Source organism: Anarrhichthys ocellatus, unplaced genomic scaffold (assembly GCF_004355925.1).
Source record: "Anarrhichthys ocellatus isolate YVR2014 unplaced genomic scaffold, GSC_Weel_1.0 scaffold16, whole genome shotgun sequence".
NCBI classification, from domain to species: domain Eukaryota; kingdom Metazoa; phylum Chordata; class Actinopteri; order Perciformes; family Anarhichadidae; genus Anarrhichthys; species Anarrhichthys ocellatus.
Window position 1 is genome coordinate 2246398 of NW_022280046.1, and position 12908 is coordinate 2259305.

The 12908-nt window shown below is 46.6% G+C and overlaps 1 protein-coding gene and 1 long non-coding RNA gene across 2 annotated transcripts in view; both read right to left on the minus strand.

The window, feature by feature from the left end:
* The window catches only part of bcr (BCR activator of RhoGEF and GTPase), a 73044-nt gene extending 63953 nt beyond the window's left edge, over positions 1 to 9091 (minus strand). The window contains exon 1 of the mRNA XM_031855446.1: positions 6610 to 9091. Coding sequence (XP_031711306.1) covers positions 6610 to 8230 — 1621 coding nt within the window. The 5' untranslated portion in view covers positions 8231 to 9091. The remainder of the gene's footprint in view (positions 1 to 6609) is intronic.
* A 677-nt stretch (positions 9092 to 9768) lies between these two features.
* On the minus strand, positions 9769 to 12892 carry LOC116388149 (uncharacterized). Its single transcript, XR_004213056.1, has 2 exons — positions 11195 to 12892; positions 9769 to 10788 (listed from the first exon to the last, which is right to left on the minus strand). It is a non-coding gene; the product is annotated as an uncharacterized LOC116388149 (long non-coding RNA).
* Between the last annotated feature and the right edge of the window lie 16 nt (positions 12893 to 12908).

Below are 12908 nucleotides of genomic sequence, written 5' to 3' on the forward strand. Positions count from 1 at the left end.
ACACAAACACACACACTTAAGCTACACAGATTGAACATACGAGGGCAATGGTGGATTGCATGGTGGACAGACAGACAGAAATGTAGACATGAAGAACTAGCTGGAGGAAAAGAGAGAAAGCAAAAAGGCTCAATGAGCATCAGCCGTAAGGGCGCAGGGGAATAGACTCGGTGGTCTGCACTGTTCTGCAACAAGGAGGCTGGCTGCTGACATTTGGCATTGATTGTGTTGTTTTATAGGCATTCGTCAGTTAAACCCCCTATTGGACAATTACAGAGAGAGAGCCTGCTTGATCCTGCAGGGGTGGGGTGGGGTGGGGGGGGGGGGGGGGCATTTAGAGCTCCCCGGCCCCCCCCCCCCCCCTTTCTCGGTGGAAAACCCGTGGAAACAAAGACAGAAAGGTGATGCACCTCTAATTGGCTCCGAGCTAAAGGAAAGTAGAAGCAGCTGGTTGAATGGAGCGTAGATGGAAGGAAAGAAAGGGGGAAACAGGAGAAGGTATGTTGAGATGGAGAGAAGAGGATGTAGTAAAGAGGAAGTTTGGGGAAGAATGAGGTGGAAAATAAGAGACAGAAAAGCTCCATGATGCATGTTCATTTTCTAAAAGGCAGGAATATCTACACACTGTAGTGCAGGAGTAAACCACCAAGCACACATTACTATAATTGAGTAAGAAAACATCCCCATTGTACCTTAATTTCTCTGTGACCCGTTGCGCATACATGCCAGCGCTGGCTTGTGAGTGACGATAATCCCATCCGTAATATATAGGACATCCTGCATTAGCGTTGCGATGAGTGCAGCGCGGTGTGAGCCGTGTTATATGAGGGAGAAATGGTTAATCTGATTGTTGGACAGTTTCTAATTCCCAGACTGAAGAGTGGAGATTAGGGCTTACATGTTTGCATGACTAGACGGGTTTTCTGTTGACCTCTGACCCGGAGAAGAGTATCACTTGGCTTTCAATTGTACATGTGTGTGACATGTTTGCAATGTGTAAACCTTCCACATTTTCTACACACGTGCCTCTTTAAGTACCCTTTGATGCATTTCTGCAAGATGTGTCTTCATTATTACTCACCCACTGCAAGGGCCCAGATTGTGTTAAACATATATTTTCAATCAGCAGTATGTACTATATATTATATATCTTAATTTTGGTGTTATAAGAGCACTGACCTTTAGTCGCTTACGTATGGGTCAAGAGCTCAAAACACTGGATCCTACACTTCCCATAATGCAATGAAAGATGGTTAACATCCATGTCTATTAAACCCACACCCGGGATATAGATACTCAAGTGGCATGAGTGCTTGAGTCACAAAAATTGACTTTGCCATGTAAAATAGGTGGAATGCTGCTTTAACGTCTATACTCAAGCACAGATACAGCTGGACAGACTCTCTCTAACGACCAATTGGGTCATTCTGATATTAATCTTCATGGATGCCACATTGCCTCTCAACCAGAGACCAGAAACCAGGTCTTTCTTTCCATCTCACCCCACCCCCCCCAACTTTAACCCAGTCCCTCAGAGAGCTGGCTGTGATTAACAGCCCATGCAGCTACGCTAGAATATACATAGCAAGTACTCACATTACAATGCCTGTGGTGAGTGGTTAGCGGCGGACGCTAACTAGCGCAGTTTCCCTGCGCTGTGGCCAATCCAGATGAAAAGCTCAGTGACTGAGTGACTGAGACAACGTGGGCCATGTTACAGAGAGCCAAGATGGCCGATGCTCAAAAGGGGGCAAGCAGCTACACATGGGGAGAAAAGAGTCACCGGAATTTATGTAAGGGATCTTCCAAGTTTTTTTTTCTTCCTTCTTTTTTTTTTTTTTTTTTTTTACAAGAGCTGTTGGTCACCAGAGGGAAAGATTGTGGCTGGTTGCTTGGCATAGGAAGTATACAAGCGCACACAAAAAAGGAGAAGAAATAAGCCAAAGCAGGGAAGAGCAATTAGTCTTTGGAGGGCTGTGAGTTTGTGTTTATGTGTCTTTCTGCAGAGTCCAGTTATGATCAGCCTGTAGCTTCACTACAAACAAAGTTTAGCTTGAATGTCCGAAAATCCCTCCCTCCAAACGAATGGACAGTGGACAAAGAAAACACCCCCACCATCCTCACACACTACATCAAACACACACACACACCCACACACACACTGAGGTCTGCGTTTGAGTGTAGGGCTGAAGCTGGCTGGGTCCAGCCCCACAAACCAAGCCAGGCAGTTTGACTCTCACTGGGTAGCAGCTGGAGCTGCTCCACCCTCCTGCCTCCCACTGCCAACGGAGCGACGTGTCAAGATGGACTTCTGCTGCAGCAACACGGCATGAGACCCCACCAGACATGACTGCTTTATACTTTATAGGATATAGTTTACATCTTGTGTTTTGCATGTGGTTAAACACTGCAGCGCATAAGCAGTATTACAGACAACTAGCTCAAATCTTGAATGAGTTCACAGGCTTTTTTTTTTTTTTTTTTTTTTTTTTTACTTTTTCTCAGAAAGCAAGTTTTCTTCCTCCATAACTGATCCCACCAAAAAGGAAACAAAGGGGCCGCTTTGTGCCGGCATACTTGGTCCGAGCAAGTTGCAACAGTCCAATGAAAGGCTGAGGGGGGCACCCATCTGGCAAGAAAGGCAGATCCGCTTCACCCCTCCCTTCCTCCACCTCTTCTTCTCCTCCCGTGCTTCTCTCCTCTCCTTCCTAACACTCAGGGCCTGACTGTAGGCCTGCAGCTCCTGTGTGCCCGCTGAGGTCACCGAGTCTTTTTACTGCCAAGCTCTCTCAACAGCACATACTGAATAAGCATTTTTAAGAGCTACAGTCCCCCCCCCCCCTCTCAGAGTGAAAAGGGGGTCACTGTGCCACGCCAGACTACTGTAAAGCATGCGAGCTTGGCCGAAGGTGCCACGGAAAATATCTCTCTCAGTGTCTCATGAGCCGTGTCCATCGTTTCCTGTCATAATTCGATCACTGATCGCCGGCTTGTTGTTGAGACAAATCACACGCACGCAAGCAACACGCTCAACGCTGATATCCTAGGATATGTCCTTTTCAACACCAACACATGCTAAAATGTGGACGACTTTTTAAGTCACCTGTAATCATTGTATCAACAGCTCCTTACCGTTACTTGGTAAATGTATTTTCTTTTATTTATGTATTCCTATTTGGAGGAATCTGTTCCAGAATTAGTTGGAAATATCAGATTAAGCTAACCTAGTTTGGCCTTTGAGGTCATTTAGCCAAATGGTATTAGCGACATGTTTTGTAATTTGAGGAATGTTGTTATTTTTGTGTGAAATGTAATAAAGTCAAGTAAAATGAAGTGATAGGTGACCCTGAGACCAGAGAGATTGAAGAGAGAGAGAGCAGGGGGGGGTGGGGGGGGGTCGTGCCTGTCTTAAAATACGGCCTCTGGCAGGACCCAGCTGAGGGAGGTGGAGGTTGTGGACAATACACCCATTGAGGCTTTTTCAGGTCTGTCCTGCTTTTAGCATCCCCGCCCTCAGAGACACAAACCCACAGGTATTCACTGGTTAAGAGGCATATTTGCCTTCAAATGAATCAATGGAGACAGCCTATGAAGACATTTTGGACACCACCCGTTCCATTACTGAAGGTAGTGAAAGCTCCTTTTCTTCAATGAACTGACCTCACTAAAGCTGTCAGCTGGTAATACGTGTGAGGTTTTGGTTTTGATCTTAATCCACCTCTCCACAAATCTGATATTTGTCCCACCTTTAACTGCAGTCCTGTGTGTGTGAGAAACATTGGGATTGGATTGTGCTGTTGGTTTTTCTTTCCTTTCTTTTCCGCAGAGGTTTACTTGCAGCAAGAGGTGAAGTACTGAGTCATGGCAACGAGAAAGAGCCTCGTCAGTCGTCTACCTTGGCATGACGTAACATTGCCGCGCTCGTGTTTGTTCTGCTCAGTTTCCAAAAGGGAAAAGTTGGCAGTTGTGCCTCCAAACATGTTTTGCCATTTCTTTTTCACGAGCTTTAACTTGCCAAGCGTTTCTGCTTTCTCCACTGAATGACACTCGAGGGAGATATCTCTATTTTAATCTTTCACTCATTTAGTCTTTTCTGTCGTAGCCACAAAGACCTGCTCGTCTCTGCTCAGCATGTACACTTTTCATCCTTAAAGCCCCCCTCCAACATTAAATAAACGAAACACCCCATGAGGCAATTACTTCTGCTGTTAGCATGCAGAGAAAAAAAATAAAAGAGGAGAGAACTAATCGCTGCATCAGAACAGCTCTGGCACATGGTGCGCCTCCTCCACAGAGAGACGGCGGCATCTCCAGATTCGAGTCAACCACTGGCAGGAAGCATCCGTCCCCCCTTTCAACCCGGTCTGAACAACACACCTATCGCTGAAGGCAAATTCGCCTCAAGGTATACGAGTAAACATCGAGCGCGTGTGTGTGTGTGTGTCTTTGTGAGTGAGCCCGACAGTCTGTGTGTTACACAACGGGAGAGTTCTTCCCATCTGTGCCTCTCTGCAGCCCCCGCATCCCTGACCAATGAAGCGAGAAACGACAGCTCTGCCTTGCACTCTGCCTCCCTCAAGTCTTCCTCGCAACACCGTCCCACTCTTCGTTATTACCATCAGCCGCCCACTAAAAACACACTCTTCTTCGATTACTATCCTCTCTCTGTTCCGGTCTGTTCTAAAAACCACACACCGCCGGGGGCCCAAAATGATGCAATATTCATCGTTATCATCCCCTCCGCTGTCAACATCGTGCTCGTCTGCCCTCAGCTTAAACCTCCAACTAGAAAACAAAACCACTCAGCGGGGGTGTCTAACCAACATCTTTACTTCTGATGCTCAAATTCCAGATTATCCCACTAAATGCCCCCCCCCCCCCCAATATCCTACACCCTCCATCTCCGTCCCTGCTCTTCCGGCTCGCCAAACTCCCCACAGGGCTCGCTGTTGTGGAAAAGATGTTAAAACAAAAGAGAGCAGACGAGTGCTGCGATAATCCTAAACATAGCAGCTGGGGAATTAGCCTGCCATTTGCTGTGGACTCACTATCTCCTCACGGTGCACAATCCGGATTGGCTGTTAGAGCGACGAACGTTAGCATTGTACCTAATTGTCAATGCTGTTTGCCTATTACTTGTCATCGGGGAGTGGTAATTAAAAGGAAAGATGTCTTTCACTTTCACTGCAAATGTGTCTGAGGTGGTTCATCTGAAGTTTGGTGATTGCATCCTGCCTGGAAAAAAAACATTTGAGTTGATTCCACCAGGACCACTGTGTCGGTGGCTCTATTCAAATAAATGAATTATAGATGCACAGGGACCCGTTCTCTGTTCAGGATATTTGGGCAATGAGCAGCATCGGGTTTCAGACCGTAATGCTATCCAGAGAGATGACAGCAACATCTTTAGTGCTGAATCTTATAGCACAAGAGCAAGATAATGGTATTAAGCCTTCACATAACTTTAATGAGCTATAACTTTATTGTACAGTTGGCATCTCTGGGACTCTGCATCGGATCTTTTCTGCCTGCACACTTTCCCCCTCGCTTTATCTTTCGGTGTTCCTCATTCTCTTTCATTCTCTATCTGACAAACTCTTCTCCTCTGAACTGTCCCGGCACTGGAGCGAGCGTGTGATGCCTGCACCTCGCTGCCAGTCTGGTCCAGCGGTCCCAAATCTGTTACAATATTGTGGGCGCTAAAACACAGACAACAAGCAAATTGTGCACAACTGCAGCTAACCGCACCTCGGTTCAACAACACTCAATGACTACAAATCATGTCAAATATTTGAACTACCCGAGCAGTGTTTGGTTTGCAATTGAAACTTTACTGTGGAATCACAGTAAAGTAAGTCCTACTAATGTGCTTCTTTGAGCGACACAAGTCCACTATTGTTGGGCTTGAACTGCCAAGTTAGCTCCAGGCTGCACATCTATCTGCTAGCTGCTGTTTTTTATTGCAGCTGCCATATGCTCAAAGGCTACGACTAAGTGGTTAGGGATCCGGCACATAATTGTTTGGGGAGTGGATTTCTTTTGTCCTGCTCTGTGATAAAAGCGGGTGAAGAGTTTCAGCTTGGAGGCTCAGGGAATCGTCTTCTACTCTGTCACATTTCAGGAAGAGAGAGAGAGAGAGACAGGCAGACAGACAGACAGACAGACACCTGTGAATGAAATTTCATACTCGGAGCCGCAGGAGTCGTCTGAGAAAGGCTAGACCTACAGTTTCAACCCAGACTGACCGCGTTTATTGTGAACCCACCCGACTGACATTCCAGGAATGAGCAGAGGTGGATCTTTCATCCGTCTCCCACGCAAGGCCATCCAAAGAGCACACAGCCCTGAGTGTGTGTGTGCCGCGCTCACAATCACGCACATACTATCAATCACGTCATCATCCGGCTGCTTTGTGGTTTGAGGAGGAAAGTCGCATTACGTGAAGAAGAGGCTAAAAAAGGCAGAAGAAAAGACGCCAAAACATGACTAAAGTACACTCATTCATCTGTCGTTCCTCCACACACAACCAGACGTACTCAGTTTCTCTCTGGGGTCCAGCCCACCTGCTTTCCATCACAACAAAGATTAGAGACGGCAGCCACCACTCACCTAGGTGGTCTCCATGGAAACTGTTGTCATGGGATGTTCTACCATGCGGCACGAGCTCATGATGGGCACCAGGTGGCCAGATTTGACCGGTCTTGCGAACGCTCACAATAGTGGCTTCAGACATGACCACGTGGCCTCCCTGCTGCCGGTGCTGACGCTTCTGGGACTGCGGCGTCGGAGGGCTGCTGCTGTCGAAGGAGTGCTGGGAGTTCTGGGAGTTCTGGGACGGCGAGCGGCTCTTCTCTCTGAAGGGCCGGCGGAAGGCCGTGGTGGGACTGGGCGAGACGTGGCTGGACTGTCCCGAGGAGAAGTCCTCCTCGCTAGACGTCAGGTTCTCGTTGGAGCTGCAGTCCGGCGTGTAGCCGCCGCCTCCGCCGACATCCTCAAAGCTCCCCGGGGAGTAGGACCGGCGTGGCCAGGTCAGGAGGTGGTCATCACCTCCCCCGAGGTCTCTCATTGTGACTCCACTACCACTTCCCCCACCGCCTCTCCCATCTCCACCGCCACCTTCACCCATCATCACCCCACCAACGTAGACACTGGAGTAGGCCTGGAACTCGGAGGGCTGCCAAGGAGGGGGCGGAGGCTTGCCACCATTGGCCCTCCCTGCGTGCCGCTGGTTGGGTTCCCCGTCTTCATATTCTGCATCATAGCCGCAGGTGCTCTCAGTGGACCGGCCTCTGTACACTGGCTTGGCGCGGAGCTCCCCTGCCACCGTTGCAAGGTTACCTGGGAGGGAGTGAAGAGATCTCTTTCGCTCCATCTGCATGGCCTGGCTGCCCAGGGTGCTGATCTTGTCAGAAACTTCACGGTCGTTGACCCGGATCAGACCCCTCTCGTGGTGGAATTCCATGTTAGAGTAGAATGGTGGCGGAGGCGGCGGCAGCTGCTGCTGCTTCTCCTGGCCCTTTGCTACATCCCCCGCAGAGTGAGAGTTGGCCCGTTTGATCCTCTCAAAGTTGGACCTAAGGGCCGCCACGCCAAGTCCCATTCCCAGCTTGTCCTTGGGGTCAATGGGCAGTTCCTTGTCTGGGGGCGGAAGGTTGAGTCTGCGGGGGGAGGCCGAGATGCCGCCTCTCTGCTTGGACGGCGAGAGGCCATCGAGGTTGTCGCAAGACATCGACTCAGCCTGCTGCGGCACCTCGAAGGCCGACTCCAGTCCGTCTCCGTGGGAGGCCGACTTCCTGGCCGGTGGAGGCCTGGGTTTGGACCTTCCAGCTCCATCTCCAAGAGGCTGGTAACGGCTCCTCTCCATACTGCCGCCACCATACCCTCCACCGACGACTCCTACTCCAACTCCACCGGTCTCCTGCATGTGCGGCTGCTGGGACTGGCACTCCGCACCCTGTATGGCCGCAGGGTCCATCCCTTCGTTCAGCGGCGTCCGCCTGAAGCCCCACCGCTGCTTGTCATAGCTCTTCCTCTCCTTGGCCAGGAGGGTCTGCAGGTAGATCATGCGGAAGCGCTCCTTGTTCACCTCCTGCTCCAGGCGCCTGATGGAGGCTTTGCACTTCTCCAGCTCCTGCTCGATGCCCCCGACGGATCGCAGCTCCATTTTGGGGGGTTCAGACTCTGGGAATTGTGCTTTCCACGCCTCGGTAAATCCCACCGGCTCCACCATATTGTGCCTACTTTATTTCTGTGACTGACCCTGGCTCACACACACACACTGGGTGAATGAAGCCAAGGGCGCACCGTTTTGTCCTTTTTAGAGTCCTTATCGACAACAATGGCCCCCTGCGGTCAGAGAGCAGTGACAGTGTTTCAGGCCTTCAGGTAACCCGTTCAGAAACACACAGTGTGATTGGTGACACTTGTCGTGGGCTGCGCAGATGCGACAATACATCCCATTCTGAACCAGAGAAACCGGCTGTTCAGGCAGAAGGATAGCCGGGAATGTGTGAGGCCTGGAAAGGAATAAAAAGCGGCAATCTCATGCAGCTCGTCTTTCTCATGCATTATTCCAGAAAGGGACACTTTCAAAAGATTTTTTTCTTTTTCTCCAAATCTCAGCCTTGACACAATGACAGCATCTATCCTCCCTCGCGGGGTGACACGGGGATCTAGCTCCAATGGAGAGACAAAAAAAAAATTAAAAAGTGTTTTAATCCTGGTCGGTTTACTCACTGTCTGTGTATACCATTCCGTGTTTGCCCGTGTTAGCAGGTCCGTTCACTCTTCTCCATTCATATGGCAGTAATCCCAGCTGCTGCTGCTGCTGCTGCTCCAGACCGAGCGCCTTTGTATCAGCAGCGCGCAAGGAGAAAGGATAAAAAGCGCAAAACACAAGCGACGGCAACATCGGAGTTTCTCAGAGAACGCGATCAAGCGGTGCGATCCGGTTTAAGTGAATCAATTGTTTCGTTAACCTCATTGTTTCCCCCCCTCCACCGTACCTATGCGGTACTGTTGTTTTGTTCCGTTTCTTTTCCAGGTTTATCCCGTTTCTTCGGCCGTGATGGTGCCGCTGTGCGCGCTCCCATCTCAGGCCAGCAGCACTGGAGGGCTGCAGGAATGGGAGGGACCAGTGACAGTGAGTGTGCTGGTTAAAGAGACAGAGCAGGGACGCGGTCAAACCCTTCACCTCGATATGAGTCCAGATGCATATCTGGATATGAAATCTAACGGTGTACACTTATTTTTCATTTCTTTATTTTACTGCATGATTGCTGGTTTGTGTCTCACACTCAGGCAGCTACATGTTTTTACATATCCTTCCATTTTATTTAGGAACCAGTAAGCTCCCACTTCTCCCAATATTCCTCTTCAACAGCTGTTCTTGATATTTATTGATAATAATAATTTCAGGATATTAGCCTACTCCTTCTGGGCTCCTATTAAAAGCTGGTGCCTGTACCTGTCATGCAGGTGTTACAGAACACGCAGAGTGCTGTTGATATCTTCAACACAACGCTGCCACCCTGTGGGGTAATATCATATAGTGTCCGTACATTTCTTTTACTAGTTTTCAATCAGCGGCGTCTCTATGATGACGCCTGGTTCCCCACTTTGAAAACAATATATACACACACATCTTTAAAGTGCTCAGTGTAGAACTTTCCTAAGCTGTTAAAACAGTGGCATTGGTGTTTTGATCGTATAAAAGACTAATTGTGTAAAAATGTGGAACACATTGACTGTGCAAGAACGCAAAAAGGACACAATTCAAATACTATGTTTTATTTACCTGAAACCACAACCTCAGTAATGCATGTACAACCATTATTAGTCATCAATAATGATCATCTTTTTACATGTGTTAATTGTTCTTCGATCAGGTGTCGCTGAGGGGCCCGGCATGGGGCCCCCTCACATTAGATCACAGTTTTACAGCAGTTGATAAAGATACATGATAATAATAATAATAACGCAGAGGCAATAAGACAACAATGTTGTATTGCAGGTTTACCAATGAATCAAAGTGTCTGTTGTCCTCATTGCAGACGACTTCATTAGAAAGTAAATGGATCAGTGATCGGCCTACAGTAGTTGTCAAAGGGGAAAAATTAAACATTACAAAAAAAAACTCAAGAGCACAGTCAAATTCAGCATGAGTCATCTCTCCAAGTCTAATTTTGTGCAAATTCCTCAAACGGTTACAATAAAAACAGTGATTTACATATCTATGATATATCCATCTTAATATGTCATTTGAGTATTATACATTAGACTATAAATACAAATTGCAAAGCCTACATACAGCTGGAACGCATGCATGAATGTTTTGTACACTGATGCACAGCTAAGACCATTCAACCCAGTTGTTAAAGATGAAAGATTCTCTAAGCTACCATGGAGGTTGGAAACAAGATCTTCATGCAAGAAAGAACATTGCGGGTGTTGAAAACGTCCCCGCACACAAAACTGGAATAGTGTCGTATTGATATAGCATCTGCACACAGAGGTATAAGTGTGTTAAGAAGCGTGTGTGTGTGTTGTGGTGCATGGGGAAGTGTATTTCCAGCCCAAACCACTTTTAAGTATACCCTTGTGTATTTGGTCGTATTACTGTGAAAACATGTCCTTTTTTTTTTTTTTTTTTCTTGTCTGTGCAAGGGTCCACACACTGCTGGTCATCACGGTGTCTGAAGTTAAGAGTGAGCACACATGCTGGACAGCAGACAGCTCCAGCCTCTGAGCCCACTCTTTAAAATCAGGAAAGCTTTTATGAGAGCCAACCTAAAGAGGGAGAGGGAAAAACATTTAGTACAAAACACTATGAAAGCAGTTTACAGTTACACATCTTTCTACCACACTATCAAGAGTAGGTATTGTTTTTTTGGATTATAGGCAAGTGTCAGAGCGGTGAAAAGAACAGCACACAGTGACATTCACAATAGCGAACGTGGTCAACATCAACGCCTAATCACTTTATGTGTGGATCAGCAACACATCACTTCCTTAAATGGGAATAATTACATTTTAGAAGTCCTTTCAGTGACTTTGATGTCTTCAAATTATCGGAGAACATTTCCTAAAATACTTCTCTATTTAATGGTGGAATGTTTCTCTGTAGAGTTTCATTAGATTCTAATGAGGTGATTTGGTATTTAGTAGAGTGTGAACAAAGCAAATGGATACTCACTCTAGTGACAGGGGAGCCAATGGAAGGCATTGAGGAAGAAAAGCACACAGTTGTTAAGTGGAACACAAACCGTGCGAACAAGCCCAGGCTTCTACCCAAAAAACATGCTTTAGATTTCTCACTGGTGGAAATTCACACACACAAAAACACTTAACTCTAAGTGGTGTAAGATTAGTGCAGCTGACTGCATCATGTACACGCTGCCACAGAGTGTGGCGAGTCCAGCACAAACTAAGACCAACTATTAAAGCCTGTAAGAGTCAAATATACACAAGATCTGTGCTGTGAATATCTCCGGTCCGTCATGTTGTGCCAAGTACACTGAAGCATTCACGTGTCTGAAATGATTTGTATTCAAGTATTATATGCACATACAAAAAGGAGACATTAGATTTGAGTAATGCTGATAGCCATTGGCCTCAATCATATTAAATAAAGACAGAAAACACTTTGATTCAAAGGGTTTATGGGTATTTTTCCTTGAAGTAAAAAACAACATTTTGGGCTCGTATTTGCAATCCGAGTGCATTTGGAGTAGGTTCTGCATTAGTATTTTGTTTGTTTTCTTAGGATTTTCATATTACGGTCCTTTGAATCAAACGCCGTGGAGATGCTAATTAACGTACATCATCCCCACTCAGTTCCGTCTCCGAAGCAAAACACAAATAAAGTTAATGAAAGTCAAAAATCAATACAAACAAAATATATCCTTTAAAATGTTAAGAGGGAAGGAAAATGTTCTCGTTTTCTGCACAAGTAAATAGTGGCACACCTCAGATGTTACGCTTTAGCAAGACCGTTTAGGAAACTATGTAGAGAGGAGCAAAAAAATATCTTTCATCATATTGAGGTAGCTGTGCTCTGCCCAGTGCAGAAAAACTGGCTTGTTTTCAAATCATTGTAAAAAAACACATCCATGAGGTTAATGTATACTCTAACATGGGGGGGGGGCACAATCACAATTAAATTAGGAATGAGAAACCACATACAGTTCATGCTTGGTCACAGGACATGCGGCTTTTGTTTTCAGATTTTTTTGTTTAAGCAGAGCATTCAAACGTTCACTCCCAAACCTTTCCCCGTCCGCCACATGGAGCTCGTCCTCTCTGAAAGAGTTTGGAGTTTATACTGAAGACACAATGGTAAACATGAGAAAGTAAATGAAGGCGGTATATCGAAGCCACGCTGGTCAAAACAATTGACGAAGCCATTAAAAAAAAGAAAGTTGCATAAAATTCAAGCTCTGTACAGATCAATGGATTTCTGATATACCGATCTATTTATGAAGAGGGAAGCTAAACGAAATAATTTGCTGTTGCTCTAGTCACGTAAGACAACCGATATTCCCAAAATCATAAAAAATATAAACCTTAAAGGCAATATTAACAATAATTTAAAAAAAATAACTGGCAACAGTGTATTTCCTTTCAAACCAGCAAGAAAGTCCACAGCTACAGGAGTGACGGTCTTCTTAAAGAATCCTATCCCAACTCAAAAACAGGTGACTTCTCAATGTTAACGTTTGATATCATTTGTTCAACTCATGTGTTAAAGTTGGTCCTTCTCGTACACACACACACACACGGTAGGCACGCACAAGTACACACACTAACTCTACAAACACGCACACTCGCAAGCTATGCACACTAGGAAGGCAGAGAGGGAAGAGGGAGAGCACAGAGGGAGGTGATGGTGGTGGGGGTGGGGGTGGGGG